Source organism: Helianthus annuus, chromosome 9 (genome assembly GCF_002127325.2).
Source record: "Helianthus annuus cultivar XRQ/B chromosome 9, HanXRQr2.0-SUNRISE, whole genome shotgun sequence".
Classification (NCBI taxonomy): domain Eukaryota; kingdom Viridiplantae; phylum Streptophyta; class Magnoliopsida; order Asterales; family Asteraceae; genus Helianthus; species Helianthus annuus.
This window is the reverse complement of record NC_035441.2, coordinates 150,724,815-150,744,483: the sequence shown is the minus strand read 5'-3', so window position 1 is coordinate 150,744,483 and position 19,669 is coordinate 150,724,815. Positions and strand designations below refer to the sequence as shown.

The 19,669-nt window shown below is 34.8% G+C and overlaps 2 protein-coding genes across 6 annotated transcripts; one reads left to right on the top strand and one right to left on the bottom strand.

Annotated features, from left to right (window-relative positions):
* The first annotated feature begins 8,486 nt into the window (after window positions 1-8,486).
* LOC110908192 lies at window positions 8,487-14,171 on the top strand. Of its 3 annotated transcripts, none has more exons than XM_035977702.1 (4): window positions 8,487-8,591; window positions 11,318-12,168; window positions 12,769-13,659; window positions 13,771-14,171. In XM_035977702.1, exons 2-4 carry the CDS (start codon window positions 11,367-11,369, stop codon window positions 14,031-14,033), a joined length of 1,956 nt encoding a protein of 651 aa, XP_035833595.1. In that variant the 5' UTR covers window positions 8,487-8,591; window positions 11,318-11,366; the 3' UTR covers window positions 14,034-14,171. The 3 variants fall into 3 exon arrangements, with proteins under 3 accessions (XP_035833595.1, XP_022008784.1, XP_022008783.1); XM_022153092.2 differs by having other exon boundaries at window positions 13,729-14,171; XM_022153091.2 differs by having other exon boundaries at window positions 12,769-14,171.
* LOC110908193 lies at window positions 14,062-19,278 on the bottom strand. Of its 3 annotated transcripts, XR_004867551.1 has the most exons (12): window positions 18,929-19,278; window positions 18,521-18,669; window positions 18,324-18,440; window positions 17,727-18,245; window positions 16,504-16,868; window positions 15,789-15,888; window positions 15,613-15,672; window positions 15,453-15,536; window positions 15,251-15,367; window positions 14,806-15,169; window positions 14,678-14,728; window positions 14,262-14,414 (listed from the first exon to the last, which is right to left on the bottom strand). XR_004867551.1 is itself a non-coding variant. In XM_022153093.2 (10 exons), exons 2-10 carry the CDS (start codon window positions 18,614-18,616, stop codon window positions 14,867-14,869), a joined length of 1,761 nt encoding a protein of 586 aa, XP_022008785.1. In that variant the 5' UTR covers window positions 18,617-18,669; window positions 18,929-19,278; the 3' UTR covers window positions 14,062-14,866. The 3 variants fall into 3 exon arrangements, 1 of the variants encoding a protein (XP_022008785.1); XR_002574263.2 differs by lacking the exon at window positions 14,262-14,414 and having other exon boundaries at window positions 14,599-14,728; XM_022153093.2 differs by having other exon boundaries at window positions 14,062-15,169.
* Window positions 19,279-19,669: the final 391 nt, after the last annotated feature.

Below are 19,669 nucleotides of genomic sequence, written 5' to 3'. Positions count from 1 at the left end.
CCATAAACTATTAATGCCAGTAAGAAGCAAGTAAAGTTGTGATAATGCACAAGAAAACACATGAAACTTAATTTATATGTCCACAGACGTCGAAGTTTATCACACACGACTTCCAAGGCAAGACCTTTGAAAAATATAAATTGGGCACGATGACACCAATACTAATTCTGTCAGTAGAAAACTACTAATCAAAAAGAAGCACTTTGCCACATGATCCTACAAACGATCTGAATCTCGCTGAGGTACATTAGAACAATATTTCACAACCATAGGTGCATAGTCTAATTATAGTCATAATTATTAGCACCACAAAAGAAGTCATCTACCTTTGCAAATCACCTATTTCATTTCATTTCATTCGACATTCCTTGGTAATGTCACTTAACAAAGGTTATCACACGAAGTTCCAGATAAAAGTTCTTATATTCCTTCAGTGCAATTCTGACTTCTGCCTATAATTAAATGGTCATCATACCATAAAGATTTCTTTCATAGTAGCAAATATTGATCCATTTCATTTCTTGGTAAATCTACACGGTACACATGCACTGTTTGTTATACATGTGGTTCATTTGAGTTACAAAGACCATAGGAGGTTTTCATTCCAATTTGTTGTTTTATCAAAAGTTCAAATCTCGTTTTACTATACTTGATCTTTGCATTGATAAACCACGTTTATTGCAAAACGTTGACTTTTTGATATCAAGTCAATAAGTTTCTTGAAAAAAAAAACTCAATTCCCCTTAGCATACATGGTTTTGTTGTAACCACATCCAAAATTTCTTAGTGATACATGAACTCGTTTTGTTTACACCCAGTTCAATTATTTGAACTTGCTCGCAATACGTATTCAATTCGAAGTCCCATATGATGGATTGAAACCATCATATTCAAAATAGTCCCCAACAAGCACTTCAATTCTCTTGAACCATAACATGCTTGTTTAGTCCTCGAAATTCATCAAATCATTTCTTTGATCACGATCACTTTGTAATGACATTTTCACAAAATTTGTAGATTGCGCTAATCTAGGATCTAATTATTTATTTATTTATATTGAATCTGCTTTGTTGATTTATTTTATAAAAGCAATCTTAACACAATTGTGTGCTAAGATAATGATCCACCATTTCATGTCCTAATTCTGTAGTCCTTACAAACTCAATCGAGCATTTCGTGATATTTCTTACCTTATCATCATTGATCGAAAAACATTATATAAACTTAATTGATTATATATAGAAACTTACAATATAGTATTCCTGTATTTAAAATTTTGTTAAAACCATTAAGGTAAAGAATTTATATTTTTACGTATAAAATTTTGTTTGAAGTATATTCTCATTTAAGTTTATGCATTTATTATTGGCAATTAATATTAGTTTTATTATTAGTAATAATATATTAATAGTAATAGTGTTGGTATTATTTTTTACTAGAGTTATTATCAAGGGCATGTATTGAATAGCCTAGCCTTAGTTAGGCATGGACTGGCCACCTATGCTTAAACAAGGCAGCACTAACCAATATTCAACCATGATAATAACTATTTAATATATATATATATATATAAATTAAATCATTATACTTATTTAGTAAATTTCAATTATATATATATATATATAAAAATATTTTATATTATATATATATAAATATATATACTTTGTACTGTAAAGAGAAGACATATTTTCATAAAACAATTAAAGGGACGAATAACATTATCTAAATAATTGTCTAAGTATTCATGAACAAGACATATTATAAATAAATGTTCAACTTGATTAATATTTCACAAGTATTAAATACTTATGGAAATATTTTTATGTATATATATATTAAAATATCAAATGTTATTTACGCAAGCCAATATTTAAGTATGCTGGATATTAAAATAAACATTTATTATTTTACTTTTATGATTTAAAATACTCTATTATAAAATCTTATAGTTAAACATACTTGATTCTAAAAATGATAATCGTGAGTTCTAGAATATTGGATAAATCTATTTATAAAACATATATCATTATTTTGTCAAAATTACCACGGGTTTTGATATTTTAAACCTATCTATATTTATTTATTATTCTAGGAAATCAAAAGATCACCTATCTTTAATCAAACCTTTTGATTAAAGTCATCTGAATACAATTATGTATTAACACAAAAATACACTAACTTTATTATCTTTTCATGTATTCTTACAAATCACCCATCTTAGCACATTGATTTTCTCATATCATAATTCAATATTTGACAAAACATTTTCATGTTTTCATTTCATTTTGACCCAGTCAATCTTAAGTCTTCCCTAGGTACCAATCAAGGTAAGTTTTCTTCTGACAAAGAATTTTACTAATTCCAAAAAGTTCTTCACATTCATTCTAAAAAAAATATATATAGATCATATATCTTTTGGCTTAAACATAATCACCTTGGAAACTATATCATTTCACCGGAATATCTCATCTATTGAAATATCCAAATTCGCTTCCTTGAAACTCTCAATTTCGAAAACGGTGAATTTATTCGGTCATCATAATTATTAAATTCTTTCAATCATTATAAACACTTTGTAGCGTCCAAATAGATTTGTAGCCTGTGCTAAACCCTATTCATGCGCCATTTGTCATATTCTTGGTACAATTATATACTCAGATTACGATACACTAAATTTTATTATCCAGTACCATTTAAGTAAACGATATTGATTTTCGGATAATCATTAACAAATCATTTTCCATACTTCCATTCACAAATAGATATTTATTTCGGAATCTCCCTCAATTTATCAAAGTAAGTTCATTTCGAATATTGAATCCAATTGTTTCTATAAAAAAAAATTCATACCCCACGAAATATCTTTTGATTCCATTTCCGCGATACATTGTTAAAAGAAGAAACATAAACCCAAGAAAATATCATAGTCCAAATCTCGAGGACGAGATTTTTATTAAGGTGGGGAGAATGTAACAACTCTCACTAAAATTAAAATTTAATATGATAATTATCCAATAAAGAAACCCTAATTGAGACACCCAAGTAATTCTGCATAAACCCTAAAATTTCCAGAACAATCGGAATCAGGATCAGGGCCCCTAAAATTCAAGGGGGGCAAACCCTAGTTGGACGTTTATCTAAATAAAACGTTGCTACAATCTGATTGGTCAAATTCATTGATTCAACTAAGCTAGTCCCACGCATGGCAACCCTATAGTCGATTCGTACCCCTTACGGACCGTAAAGGGGTTAGGCTTACGGTCCGTAAGCATGGCCAATTTTGTGTAGAAATAGCAGGCCTTGGCACTTGAATCTGGGCACAAAATCGACGTTCAAAGTCGAAATACACACGGTGTTATACTCTGTATACTCTTAAAACACACACGGTCACGAAGTGCTGCCGCAATCAGGGTAATAACTCGATTGCTATTACGATTCATTTTCCGACCGATCAATATATCCAATGGATGTTTAAGTGCCGCCCACATTAGGGTTATACTTTGTCGTTCGTCGTTAAATCGATGGATGTTTAAGTATTGCACTTTGTCGTTCGTTGTGAGAATTTGATCTCGTGAGTTATCGTAATTGTTGTATTAAGTTACCTACCTAGTTCGTGTGCACTAGGTTACAAGGCTAAATCAATAGGCTAAGCTCTGCCTGTATAAATCTGCAATATATCAAGGCTTACCTGTAAACTAAACTTTGGCCGTATGAATCTGCATGTTTATAATGTGAGTCATTCTCTTTTTATCAAATGTTTTACAATACTCCAAATTATTTTCAGAATTATAATTATAGTGATTAAGTTTATGTAATCACCAAATTACAGCCGGTATGTGGGGTATTGTGCACATTACTACTGTTGTTATCACTTTAGATGGGCGAACCTAAAATTAAGTGATATTCGTCATTCATTGGGGCAGCCAATGGTGATATGACCACAGTCACAGATCCGGTCGAGTGACAAATACTGTGGGTAGTTGGTAGATATCAGAAACATTGTAATCTCTCTTAATACTGTAAATTATAATAAACGAGTCATTTTAGTAAACTGAATGATTCACTCAGTATTTCCCGCTGACAAAACCTTTTTAAAACACGTTTCAGGTAATTACAGTAGATTGGAGTAAGGATTGGATCCGGCACTAAAAGACTTCAAGAAGTGGCTTATTTTATTAATTAAATCAACTTAAGAAATATTGTTTTTGGGTTTATCCCGTATTAAAAGCTACCGTTGTAAAACATGGAATTTATTCCATCTATTTAAATAAAATCCGGTGTTTCTAAACTCTGATATTTTCCTAACTCACGGTCCTGATGAAATTTCCGCTGCAATGTTTTTCAAAATAATCACCGGTACCACTGGACTGCTCACGGCACCGATTCCGGCCAGATGGGGTCGAGGGTCGTGACAAGTTCAAAGCTAGGCTTGTAGCCAAAGGCTTTAACCAACGAGAGGGGATTAACTTTGAGGAAACATTCTCCCCTGTTGTTAAAATGGTAACTGTCAGATGTGTTATTAGCCTATCTATCCAAAATGATTGGCCCTTGTATCAACTTGATATTAATAATGCCTTTCTGTATGGTAAACTTAGGGAGGAAGTTTATATGACTTTACCTGACGGGTTGAATGTTAAAGGGAACAAAGTATGTAAGTTGAACAAGTCTTTATATGGTCTAAAGCAAGCTCCACGAATGTGGAATGAAAAACTTGTTCAAGTGTTGGTCAAAATTGGCTTTACACAATCTAAGTGTGATCATTCCATGTTCATCAAATCTGTGAATTCTGTATTTATTGTGCTTCTTGTTTATGTAGATGATATTGTTATAACTGGGAACTGTGAAGACGAGATAAATAAAATTAAGAAATTTTTGAAAACTGAGTTTTTAATCAAAGATCTTGGTCTACTTAAATATTTTCTGGGCATTGAGGTAATTAAAGCTAACGATGGTATTTGTCTCTCTCAGAGGAAGTACTGTATGGACCTATTAAATGAATATGGGATGAGTGGAAGTAAGCCCAACAGTTGTCCCATAGATCAAAATCATGTTTTGACAAATCTAACTCTCAATAAGTCAAAACTTGTTGATGTCACACAGTATCAAAAACTAATAGGTAAATTAATTTACCTATCACATACAAGACCGGACATTGCCTATTCGGTTCATTATTTGTCTCAGTTTATGCATAAACCAACTGAGGCTCATACCCAAATTGCCTTCAAGGTTCTGCGCTACTTAAAAGGAGCCCCTGGTACTGGCATTCTATTTCAAAAAAGTAGCACCTTTCATTTGACAGTATTTGCAGATTCGGACTAGGCAAAATGTGTTGAAAGCCGCAGATCTGTCACCGGCTTCTGTATATTCCTTGGCAGCTCATTGATTTCCTGAAAAAGCAAAAAGCAAAACGTTGTTTCGAGATCTTCTACCGAAGCAGAATATCGGTCCATGTGCAATGCTACATGTGAAGTTTTATGGTTGTTAAACATCTTAAGAGAACTGAAAGTGGATGTGGATATTCTTGTTGCGCTAAAATGTGATAACTCAACAGCCTTATCTATTGCTGCCAACCCTGTCTTTCATGACAGAACAAAACACTTCGAGGTTGACCTTTTCTTTTTGCGAGAAAAAATTGCTTCAGGATTAATTAAAACCATTGGTGTCAAGTCTAAACATCAACTGGCAGATATTTTTACTAAAGGACTGCTGCCAAAAACTCATGCAGACATGTGTAAGTCTTTAGGTCTGTCTAATCCTTTTCACATTTAAACTGCCGGGGGGGTGTTAAAAATACTGATTATACGGTTTAAATGCTCATTTCCTTTACTCTTGATTTATTTCCTTTTCTCTAATTATTTCCATGTTTATTGTTTGTGAGGTATGATTTGTTGTCCTTTGGGCTCATAGCCGTTATGCCAAGCTGTTGCTGTCTTTGGGCTTAGTTGTTGCTATCTTTGGGCTCCCGTGTCTCCCGGTGGCCCCTTAGGGCTTGGCCCTTATAAAAGGAGGGTGGTTGGTGCGCTGTTCATTAGAGCTCATTACTTCACTCGCTCTCATCTTACATCATTCTGTCTTGATTCCCTTTCCTCACACGTTCATTCGTGAGATTAGGGTTTGATATCATCTTATACAGATAATCCTACTGGAGATCCTTACTTGTATTTCAATCTGTGTTGACCTGTTTGTCTGTTGCTTGTATCTGGTTGATGAGATTTATAATAAAACTGTCTTTGTGGTTTCAACCCTTAAGTTCTGACAAAGCCCTCCACCACTTGTTCTAGAGATCATTGGCAGTTTGCACCATTTTTACAACCCCTTCCCAAAAACCTTCACTGCTGCCTAATTCCACAAAGAAAGGCGCCATCTCAGCCGCTTGACGACTGAGAACACACCTTAAGGATCTAACGCCCACTCCCACCTATCTTTTTTCTCAATTAAGGGACATCATCATCATGAAAGTTGTTGGTAATACGAAATTCTCATAATCACTTTTATAAAAAAAAAAAACCCCTCAACATAGGCATCATAATATCATCACCACATAGCTTCCTTATTTACATTGTATCAATGTTTATACAATTCTGCTTGAATTATAATAGACAAACAACTATGAGCTGTAAAAGAATATTCAAAATTAAAACTTATGACGCCAATGACCTAACACTATGGGGTGTGGAGGGGTTTGGGTTGGGGTCATTGCTCGACACGTGACGAATGTGGGATCCACAAGGTAATATTCAAAAACAAGGGGTGTGGTGTGGTGTGGTGTGGCGTGGCGTGGCTTCGGCTAGCGTGGCCAGCCATGTGGATTATCTTTTTATCGTACGACGCTTAAATATGTTATATAAAAAATACCATGAATCGAATTTTGCGATTCGTCGATCCAACATCTTGTCAAAGAAGTTTCTTCTTGAATTGGTTTCCTAAATACGATGCGATTCCGGCTAGATTGGGACACGCTGAGTATACTAAACCGTGTGGCGGTTGTTGTGGATGGTCGCGTGTAAGGGGTATTTGGGTCGGGTTTGGTGGTAGACGGTTTGGTGGCGGGCTAAGGTTCGGGTTTTTTTGGTATCCAAAGGGGTTGTTTGGGTCGTAACTTTGGTTAAAATGATGCATTGTAAGATGTTGTGGGTTGATTTTATAAAAAAAATAAAGAGATATGGTAGAAGAAGTAGAGAAGTGGTTAAAAATTGGTGGATATTTATATTGGTTTAATATGTAAAGAAAAATTTTAATTAAAGTAGCTGTTTGGCAACAGCTAGCCCCAACTATTATATTGGACCAGTCAACCAAAGCTAGCGAGTCACCTTCCCACCCCCCCTCCCCCCGCGGCCGCCGCCCCACGCCAGCGGGGCAACGCCATGGCCAACGCTAGCCCTGTGTGGTCTAGCCAGCGTTGCTTAGCAACCACCGCCCCATACCCCACGGTCTAATCCAAGTGAGAGACATTAGGAACTGAGTGCCTTTTGGCCGACACAAATGCAATGCATGGAGTAAACAACCTAGTTACTATAAAATAAGGTGTACCTAAAATGCACCGATCATCCGTCGGTTTACCTATGCCCATATTACCACAGACTTTCATTGAGGGGTTTCTAACGAAATGGTCCATCGGTGATACTCATTTGTTTAGTTGTAGGCGTGATGGAAGTTTTTGTGCAAAAACGCCCAAGAACGAGTTTTGTGAGTGAATGAAGGATAATGTTTTTTTTTTTTTTTTTGGGGGGGGGGGGTGTTGTGGTGACATGGTTGCTTTTGTTGCTTTTGTTGCGAAGGGGGCAAAGTCTGGATAGGGTGACTAGGTGCTTACGTGGAGCTGGTTTTGAACCCTCCTGACGTAGATGCAGGTCTTAGGGTGAAGGGAGTGGTTAAACATTTACAATAGGTAAACTCCCAAATCACCCAATCAAACAGTGCAACATCATTTTACCTATTTTGTTTACCTATTGCTCAAAAACGTTGGCGGTGGTTTACCTATAAAAAAACTTATCTTGGATTAGGTAAACTATTATTTAAAAAAAAAACCATAATAAATGAAACATCCAATCATCACCAAGCCTTCATCTTTGTCGAGATCAGTATAGGTTCACCGACGCATGAACAAACCGAGCGATAAAGGGGGTTGGTGGCGGTGTTACCGCTCGGTAAAAAAGTTTACCGCCCTACTTTACCGCCCACTCCATTCACCCGAATGCTTAAATTTGGATAGTAGATTGCATTGATTGAATCATTTTTCTCTTTTCAGGTTGTGAATCTACCAGAGCACCGCATATGAAAAACTTATTATATCTAATAGAAAGTAACAACATTAATCTTATCCAAATACAAATAAAGCAATCTACTTTATCGAAGTATAGAAAACAAAATTATAGTTCTTTAGTAGAGGCATAAAAGAAAGTATAATTCTTTACCAGAGCATAAATCAAAGAATAATGTTCATTCTTTGCTTTACTTCCTAAACGTTATATATTCGAAATAAAGTTGGCCTTCCCTCACCCACTATATATACGATTGTGTATACAAAGTAATAATCACATCCAATGCAAGTCAGTCATATGTAAATCTGCAAAATCACACCAGTCACCAAGGTACACACTTATTTATTTTTCATCTTCTATGTTCCAACTAACTTAAATTTAGCTAATCTCAAGTTTAACTTGTTAAAATAGCTTGAGTTAAAGCAACCAGCTTGAGTATCACAATGTATTATTTATTAATTTATTATAATTGTTTTATTTACACATATAACTATTTCTCTCTATATATATATAGATATATATGTGTGTGTACAATGTAATACCAATTTTAATCAAGAACCACATAAGCAATTACATTAAAAATTATGATATATATCATATTTAATACAATAGGAATAAGTCTATATATGGTTCTTCTCATCCTCTACTTAAATTTTCTTATGCATTGAATATCTCTCTACTCCTCTCTCTATCTCTCTCTCTCTCTCTCTATATATATATATATATGTATATATATATATGGGGACCGCTAGAATGAGAACCACCCCGAGTTGTAAAAACCGCGAAAACCACACCATCCGGGTCGCCGTTTACCACGATTTTTTTTTACAACTAGATGTGTGTATTATAAACACATCCGTAAAAAAAAAATTTAAACGCCGCGCCTGAGGGGGTAGTTTTTTACACCACAAGTTTGGTGTTTTTATTTTTTTTTTCTTTTTTCTTTTTTCTTTTTTTTTACACCAAACTTGTGGTGTAAAAAACTACCCCCTCGGGCACGGCGTTTAGAATTTTTTTTTACGGATGTGTTTATAATACACACATCTAGTTGTAAAAAAAAATCGTGGTAAACGGCGACCCGGATGGTGTGGTTCTCGCGGTTCTTACAACTCGGGGTGGTTCTCATTTTAGCGCAATTCTATATATATATATATATATATATATATATATATATATATATATATATATATATATATATATATATATATATATATATATATATATATATATATATATATATATATATATATATAAATATTTGGATCATGTGAAAACTATTTTAAATGAGAAAATTAAAAAACTAACAAAAAAATCTTAAAAGACCCACCAATTTTTTTTTCTTTTATCTAACATTTTTGGTTGTAAATCTACATTTTTTTTTGCTAGTTTTTAGTTTTCTCACATTTAAGTAGTGTTCTCATGATCATCTCCCAATACATACAGATATATAATTTGTAATTGTTTTTTAATGGCCACGTTTTATAATATGTGTAATACATAAACGACACAAAGTGTAATTTACTCACACAAATATATATAAGGTACAAATATGTTTCTTTGTAAGTGTAACAAGCGAAGGAAAAAACACATCATGACATTTTTGTAAATAATATAACTAAACTAAAAAAAATCAACTAGAGTAATTTTTATTATTGTACAACAACTAGACAAGATCACAAGAGTAATAATATTTACCCTACGACAAATTGAACTATCGTAATTGTTACTCTACTTTAAAACCATAGAGTAATAATAATTACGCTAGTTCAATTTTGTTGTAAAGTAATAACAATATTCACACAACATATTCAAGTAGCGTAATTACTAAGCAGGGGCGGACCCAAGCATAGCCCAAGGTGGGCGGGCGCACCCCCGAGGAAAAAAAATTTAGTGCTAAATTCCGTCGAAAATCCCGTCTGCACCCCTTGGAATTTTTCGTCCGCACCTCTTGGAATTTCTTGACCGCACCCTTGAAATTTTTCGTCCGTACCTCTTAGGTAAAAAGTGTTATCAATTTATATTTTAATTTTTTTTAGAAAACTCTTATTTACAAAAAATATACTATCTAAATTATATAACTTTTAATACCTAACTAACTAAACCCAAATACCCATACCTTTACCCACTTATAATTCCTAACTAGCTAGCTCACTAAGTCTTAGTCCATTAACCAAACCCAACAATATTTCAAACTATAATAAAATAATTAAAGCTCAAAACTTTTAGATGATTTTTAGGGTGATTATGTTGTTTATATATTTTTAGGGTGATTACAACTTACGTTATGATTTCTAGGGCTTGAATAGTTGAAAATTAAAATTAAAATTGAAACATTATGTTATGGAGCGATGAACTTATGTTATATAGAGAAAGAATTGCTTAAGAAATTAGTTTTAGATAATGTTTTGGATAGATTTCAAAAAATGAAAACCCGTAGCGCGTCGACGTTTTAATTATGTTTGTAACAAGGTTTGACATGTTTTTGATGATTATATAAATTTAGTTTGATGTTCGTTTGTTTTACATGACCCGACCCGACCCGATACGAACCGATTTTTTTACTTATATACCTAGGGGCCTAAATTTTTTAAAACTGTTCCGCACCCCCGTAGAAAAATTCCTGGGTCCGCCACTGTTACTAAGCGAGGTTCATTTTGTTGTAAAGTAATAATATTAACACTACAATAAATTGAGGTAGCGTAATAATTAGTAATCTACTTTAAAACTGTAAAATAATAACTATTCCGCTAGTTCAAACTTGTTGTAGCATAATAATCAAAAAGTCATTGCTTGTTTTTTCCTTCGCTTCTCACAGGAAAAACGTATTTGTATATATATCTTTTGAGTGTTATTTAGTTACTTTACCATACAAGTATAATTATCATTATTATAATTTATATATTTTGTCTTACAAAATAGGGTTATTATATTTATGTAAATAATAAAGTCGCCTAGAGTCATGCCCCTAACCGAAATTGGTATATGAAGCTTGATATCGCCTAGTTACATCGTTTATGAGTTCTAGATATTCATTATATATTGTATTTACATTGTAGCTTACATCTAGAAGCAATCAACACAGTATAATAAAGTGAAAAGGGTGAAATGGATGTTAAGGAGCTAAACCTAGAAGAACTTCAACATGAGCATCCACTCACGCTAGTAGATTTGCAACTGATACATCGAGACTACATAGAATATGATGACGAGTATGATGCCAACGATTTGATCATGATGCAAAACTTTAAGTGCATATGTAACAGGTGTGACAGACGAATTGACTGGTACCACCGTTATTACTACAAGTGTAGCATGTCGTCCTGCACTTATTCACTCCATAAATTTTGTGAAGAAATACCACCAACCTTAAAATTCCAAGGTCACCCTTCTCATACTCTTATCCTTAAAAGAACAACTAACGATAAGAAATGTTGCGCTTGTCTCAAATATCATCGAGATGGCATTTGTTATCATTGTTCAACATGCAATTATGGAATCGATCTACTTTGTGCCACATTTGTGGAGCAAAATACGATTCATCACCCTGTCCACCCACACCCAATGATCTCTGTTAGTGTTGAACCCGGTTTAAACAAGTGCTTTGCATGTGGGAAAAAACATGAAGGGCATTTCTATCACTGCACCACTTGTTTTAAGTTCTCAATCAATTTCGACTGCCTTTCCCTTCCTTTTAAGTTATCACTTCAAACTCAACAGTTTAACCATCGCCACCTGCTCACCCTTTCATATTCACTTCTAGATCAACCATATGATTGCGAATGCAGGATTTGCGGTGTGAATGTAGAAGATGAACATTTGATTTACAAGTGCAGTAAATGCATGTATTATGTTCACCCAGATTGTGCAACGCAAAGGATAGAGCCTTTCTTGTCCGACTTCTTGCCCGGTAAATCTTGAAACATGTCCCTTTATGCCTGACACTTGACAAATGATTTTATATATATATGGAAATTTTTACGATTAAGATATGTGGGTTCTTTTTTGAAACTTTTCCACAAATAGGCATGCCTCCAAACCTGCAAGTCTGCAACATCATCACAAATTGTTAATTGTTTCTCCTTTTTCTTTTTCGATTTCCATTTGATATTTAATTTACTGTGATATTTTATACTTTTTAATATCTAAATACATAGTAAATTTAATATTTTACCAATGCCGTTTTGTAAATATACCACAAAGCCACACACTTAAATGTGTGTAGATTGTAAACATTGGTAAAGAGAAATATATGATAATAAATTACGAACAAAGAATGAATGGTTAACAATTAAAAAAGTGGTGATGATTTGACAAGGTTTTTGAATTTTCTTATTGGGTGGCTTTTTTTTTTATTATTATGTGGCAGATGACTAGACGCGGTTTTGGTGTTTTGGGGGTTTATTATTAGAGATGCACTTATGCACATAGTACAAATTTTCTTTATTTTGAATAATCCGTAAAGATTTCTCCTAGTGTGGTGACACTTTGTTCAATTTATATGGACCAGGCTTAGGAAAAACAGAAAAAAATTTCAAAGATATTGATCATCCCAACCTTGTTCACCTACCTGTCGATGATGAATCACACATCCTATCACGTCAAATATTTGAAGGCGAGCCTTGGGTGCAAGAAAGAGATAAAAATGACTTACATTCGAGGCATCGGTATCCATTAGTCGTAATAAATAATGACACAAGCACCCCTCTTCACGACCCAATGAAGAGGATTAAACTATTATGCAATGTATGTTCCAGACCAATTACAAAAATGCCATTTTACAAATGCCCTGCTGAGGACGATGATAGTTGCGACTTCGTTGTCCACAACTGGTGCACCCAGTTACCTATACAACTACAAAACCCTGTGGGTCACCCAAAACATAAGCTTGAGCTTTTTGACTTTAATAATATCACTGTTGGAATCAAATGTGATATTTGTGGATTGCCTTGCAATGGATTGATATACGCTTGCAAAGATTGCGATTACGTCATTGATGTTAATTGTGCGTTTATGCCTAAAGAAATTACACATGAAGCACACGCGAATCACTTACTTACAAGAATAGATGGTGCATCATCAAGTCGTAGCAGTGTATCGAAGATGGAATGCCGTGCATGCCGTGTGAGTATTGCTAAAAGTGAGAGTTATTATAGATGTAATGCCTGTGATTTTTATTTGCACTGCCGATGTGCTTTGTATTTACCTAAAACAATTAGGCATAAGTATGACAAGCACCCCCTACAGTTGAGCTACTCCCCAGTTGAGGATCACAAAAGTCGATACTTCTGTGAAGTTTGTGAGGAGGAGCTTGATCCTGGAAAGTGGTTTTACCATTGTGCAGAGTGCGCACAATCCATTCACTCCGCATGTGCTCCGTTAATGCTTCAGTCAGAACAAGGTGCTAATTCTCTCTCTGATTCGGAAGGTGTTTATAAGTACATTAACATCAAGTTTCGGGACGTTACAGATGTTCTGTGGTTTCACCGACATCCTCTGTCACTTGCTCCAGGGACTGAAAACGATGGTTTATGCAAAGAGTGTGGAAACAAATTGCAATCCCATTTGATCTGGAAATGCTTACATTGTAACTTTGGTGTTCATTGTTACCATCATTCTCCAAAAGTGTATGCGGGTGACCGAAGTCTAATGTATAAATATGAAGAAAACAAGCGTATAATAAAGCACCGTGGGCCTCAAACAAACTTCGAATTCTACCCAAGTGAAATGATCAGACCGGAGACCCGTGATTGGAAGGTTGTTGACAATAGGTGAAGCAATAATTCTTGTCACCAATTGACTATAAGTAAATAGTTTCATTTACTATAAGTGACTGTTGAAAAATGTAATACGCTTTCATACTTTGTCTCTACATTACATCCAATATAATAGAGCTAGCGATTACTTCTCTTCGCCGTCACTTTTTTCATTTATAGACGTTTCTATTTTCATTCATAAGGGACCATCTATATAATTTGTTCAAGAAAAATCTGAAAAATGACTCCCTTGTTGCGAATTGAGCGACCAGCGCGTATCTCCACCTTAGGTTGCCTCATACCTGTGGTTTCACCCCTTGAGTTCTATTGGAACCGTTTCAGAACCCTCTGACTAAAACTCGAGCCACGATATCCTTCGTCGGAGGAAAATCGAATGAAACTGAATGCAAGGGGGTGAGGGGATGGGGTTGGATTTTAATTTAGCTTGTTAAAATCTAAATGATCAAAATGCCCCTGAAACTAGCTGACCAAATTAACAGAGTTAAACCGAAGGACCTCTATGGTCCATCAACCCATACATAAACAGCTTTAAAAATCTAAGTAACGGATAACAAGCCTCCAAAGAAAGTAAATTAAATTTTATACCACCCTCAAAACAAACCAAATTTTAATGATCCCAATTTAGGAGAACAAAAAACTCACCTTTCTTTCTGTATATGTACTCTATACAAATCCTGCCTGCCACTCTACACACTAAACCAAACTCTTTGAAGCAAAAAGATCCCAAAAATAAATAAAACACCAAATTCCTTAATTTGAATTGGATATACCTAGAAGTTCATGGATCGAAATCGTTCTTCAAACACATCTTCATTGTAAAAGCAAACTCTTTTATCTTTGTATGAGGTATCTGAACCTGTAATCATAAGACATGATTTGAACTTGTTTAGAAATTGGCTCTCTTTTTCGTTTCTCAAGGCATGTAACCGCGTGTTTCCTTAATTCACCGGGTAGTTGAAGGCAAACCCAATCCGTTAAAGCTTCCAGATCCTTTCCAAAATCTAGCAAATACCGATCTAACACGTTTGGTATTAATAGTTTGTTGGTTTTTGTTATCCCGCACGCTGCTTGAAGGTAATCTCTCTTTGCTATTGCTAACTCGCTCTCCACTTGCGCTGACGTGTACACTCTCACCTGTACATGGGAAATTTGTAGTCAGAAAACTTAACTTGGTCAAACAAAACGGTCAAAAGGATTTTATAAATATAATAATACCGCAGGAGAAGACCAGCTGCCGTTGCATAAAGCAAATGTGACGAACGGTTCAGACCACTCCAACCCAAATTTGCCACGAATTTCAGTTTCATTTTGCTCAGGAGATTGTGGACATGACTGGAAAAGAATGTTGTTTATATGGTCAAAGAGCAAAAAAATGATAAATAAATAAATTATTACTTATCGATGAAATACGACTTACAAGTTTTAAGCGATTAGGAAGCCTCAGGATGAAATGCTCGATGGATATCGCGTTTAGCAAATACCCGCCTGCATTTATTGTTGCCTGATAAAAGTCCAATCATCTTAGTTCAATTACTATAATAACCCTATTGAAAGTATAAATTAGTTGAAGTGGTCACCTTTTGCATTAGTGTTGGCATCATTTCAGGACTCTCGGGTATTCCATGCTCTAAATATGCCTGTCATATCACCTAACCCTTGTAACACGTTGAAAAATATATGCCGTTGACACTAACGAGTAACGATATATATGTAAACAATACATATAAATGGAATCAGAAGAAAATATACTTACATTCATCATACAAATATTGTAAGTGTTTATCCAAAACGCGAGTTTTTGCTGATGTGTCAAACCCTCTAAGTTGACAGAGGCAAGCTTCTCAAGGAGGAGCCTAAACATTAGAGTAGCACATAATTCAAGAAACAGTTTGTATTAGGGGTGCAAACGGAGCCGAGCAGCTCACGAGCTACTCGACATCAGCTCGAGAAAATGCTCGAAACGGGCCGAGCCTTATTGAGCCGGAGACCGAGCCCGAGCTTGAGCCTAAAATAAAGCTCCTTCATTTATCGAGCTCAAGCTCGAGCCTGGCATGTTAAGCTCACCAGGCTCATCGAGCCTTAGTGTAATATTAGTTTTTATTAATATTTAATAACATTTACCCATTATTTAAGGTTGTCTAGTAAACGAGCTAAGCCGAGCTTATTTAAACTTGTTTACAAGCCGACCCTAAACCTAAAAATAAGCTAGTTTACTAAACGAGAACGAGCCCGAGCTTTGTTTATCGATCTCGTGAGCCTATACGAGTCTGTTATTTATATTATTTCTATTTAATATTTTATTAATAGATTATAAACAAGCCGAGCTCGAGCTTGAGAAACTACCGAGCCAAGCTTGAGCTCTCATAAGTTAATCGAGCTTGAGCTCGGGCTCGGCTCATTTGCACCCCTAGTTTGTATCTTTTGATAATACAGAGATTTGCATCAATAAATCATGTGATCAAACTTACTTGAGTCTGCGGATCAAGAGGGATGCATTCATTTTCTTTTTAAAATCAATTGAACCAGCTTCAATTGCAAAAAGATCCTTATAAGGGCCAATATCTCTCCTCTTTGATTTCAAACAGACACCATAAGGATCCCTGAAAGCAGGCCCTTGATCACCACCGGTTAGATCCACCGACATTAAATTGGAGAACGCCTCTGCATCCATGGTTTTTGCCTTCAGTTTGCTTAATCTTAAAAATATTCCAATCAAGCATTTTAACACGTTTTCAGATATCTTGTTGCATTCACTTTCAGCTTCCACAATTCTGTCTCCAGAAGATGAACTCGAACAGCTTTCTTGAGCCTTTTCTTGGTCCGCTAACCTGTTCTGTAGTTATGCAATTGCAAGTCAGATCATTTAGCTTCCAAAAGTTGACTTTTGAGGTCAAACAAAACTATTTGTAGGGGTCTTCAGTATTCGATTCATATTCGAAAAAAATAGAAATTCAAATTAATTCGAATTCGATTATCAAGCTTCGAATTCGATTTTAAAATATTCAAGTTCGATTCGAATTTGATTCAAGTAATCGAATACGAATTCATGATTTTCAATTCGATTTGATTCGAAATTCGAATTAGAATTATACATATATATCTTTTTATATTTATACATACATGTATATTATATATACACACATATGGAGAAAACCTTCTAAATTTGTGTCTAACTCTAAAAGCCTTTATAATTAGTTTGTAGTAGTTTTCAAAAATAAAGGTTAAACGATTTATTATTTAGGGTGAATTTGAACTTAATCGAATTTATTTAAATTCAATTCGAATTTGAGTTTCTAATACGAATTCAGGTAAAAAAAATATTTAAAGTTGAAAAATTTGATTCGACTAATTCAAAAATTCGTTATCCGATTCGTTGAACACCCCTAACCATCTGTTCCTCAAAATCAATACGACTTCTTTAAGGTTCTAATAAAGATTGATGACTACAACTTTGTAACAAAAGAAAGCTCTAATTTAGTTATGATTTGAGCTTGGAATTCAGAATTTTTTTCATTAATCTCTCCTCTTTGTGGCCCAATTCAGTTAACATTATAATTCCCACCACATTAAGCAAATTATATAGAAAACTTGTAATCATCAACCACAATTTTCTTTAATTGACTCAAACAAAACCATGACTTAGATTGCATAACTTTGACCTTTTAAAGTCAAAAGGGATATTATACAGTACCTGTGGTTTAGGAGGACTGCATTTTCCAGCAGTTTCAAATTTGATTTGAGGTTTTCTCACTAAACTTTGCATTTCCTCGGGTACCCTTTCAGGTGAACTCTTAACTTTGCTATTAGAATTAGCAGATGACCGGTTTTCTTTACCTAAAACACCATCATCACTAATGACCGAATCCGATTTCTTCAAATCCGCAGGCTTTATCTCAACCACCCTATTCAAAACATCAGTCCCGATTCGATTAGAATAGGATAATCTACTCGACGCACTTCTTGAGAGCGAATTCAGCGGTACTTTCTGTTGTGATAATTTCGATGATTCTGAAGCCATTTCAACTGATCCATCACCGGTTTTCGCAGACTGTTCTAATGGTTCTAATGAGTTATTATCCGAATTAATATTGATTCGGGATGATAAACCAACAGCTTCTTGATACAAACCATGCCTAAAGCTAACAACTTCTTCCTCTAACCGTACAACTTCTTCTTCCAGAACAGCTACTTCAGCTAACAGCTCCAAAGTCTGCCAAATTTTCACATAATTCAATATACATAATTTGATTAGTGATGAAGTTTAACAAGATTTGAATGAAGAGGACACCTGTGGAGGCAGATAAGGAGGAAGATGAGGTAAAGTTCCTAAACGTCTACTGAAAGCTCTTTCAAGTGCTCTGTGTACATTCTCTTCTTGTCTCAGCTTCTTCTTCAACTTATCCACCTGTTAATTCATCTCAAAAATGATTCAAATTAGTGTGTGTGTGTGTAGAGAGAGAGTGTGTGTAATGAGTAATGACATACATCTTCAAGCAGGGCGAGTTTTCTTTCAGTTCTAGTAAGTCTTCGATTAAGAATAGGTTTTCCTGCAGCTTTTGATTTGCATCTTGGAACTTCCATATTGTTGAATTTGGTAATCAGAAATTGAGAATCTTGTGGTGGTCAAATATGATCTGTAAGAAACTCAGATGGGTCAGTGGGTAACATAGATTTTCATTCAAAAACTAATATAAAAAGATTAAATTAAAAACACCCATGTGAGATTTGTACCAAAACCAGGAACATCTCACATCGGCATTTTCACAAACACCTTCACTGCAACAATTTACCAATACCAAAAAAAACCAAACTTTCCCAATAATCAACAAGAATTACAAGCACCAGTTTCCCCCAATCTGGAGTAAATCGAAAAGGGTCAACAAAACAACTTACAACACGAAACAAGAGCTGCAGATGAAAGAACAAGAGTCGTCATAATGTTATAACTTGTTCAAACAATGAAAGGTGATGAGAGAAGATTTCATCGGAGAAAGAAAGATAGTTTTTTTAAGGTGATAGGGAGCGGGAAAAAGGTAGTGAAAAAACATGAGAGAGAGAGAGAATGTGAATATAATAATATCCTGATGGGGTGGTAGAGATAGATATAGATAGATATAGGGGGTGTGTGTGTGGGTGTGTGTGTTGGAGTAAAAAAGAAACAAGTTCAGTCAGAGAGAGAGAGAGAGAGAGAGAGAGAGAGATGAGGAAAAGGACGAGAGAGTGGGGAGGTTCGATGCAAGTGATGGTAGGCCACCGCCATGGACAGAGACAGAGAAGCTCTGTAACGTAACAACTACAACATCGGTTGGGTTAAATATATATATGTATGCTCTCACTCTCTTCTACGTTATTTTTAAGGGGAAAACAAACACAAGAATAATCAATTTTTATTAGTATATTACTATATTTACATTTACATTGGAGAGTAATTTGTTTATGTAATAAATGAAACATATTTAATAATTTTTACGTAAGTTATTTTTTATATCTGGCTAAATGTTCTCTACTATAAACTAGCGAATACTGAATGGTCCGGATACTGACCCGACTATAGTAGCAATAATTCTTGGATGAACGACGACAGAGCATCGAAAGTCTGAACCAACAAAAGATGGGAAAACCTTATTGATGAAC

Coding starts and splice junctions, on each gene's coding strand:
- LOC110908192 (XM_022153091.2), top strand. CDS start 11,367: ATGGATGTTAAGGAGCTAAACCTAGAAGAACTTCAACATGAGCATCCA. Junction 12,169..12,768: donor CTTGTCCGACTTCTTGCCCG/GTAAATCTTGAA, acceptor TATATGGACCAG/GCTTAGGAAAAACAGAAAAA.
- LOC110908193 (XM_022153093.2), bottom strand. CDS start 18,616: ATGGAAGTTCCAAGATGCAAATCAAAAGCTGCAGGAAAACCTATTCTT. Junction 18,441..18,520: donor AACTCGCCCTGCTTGAAGAT/GTATGTCATTAC, acceptor ATGAATTAACAG/GTGGATAAGTTGAAGAAGAA. Junction 15,537..15,612: donor TGCCAACACTAATGCAAAAG/GTGACCACTTCA, acceptor GACTTTTATCAG/GCAACAATAAATGCAGGCGG.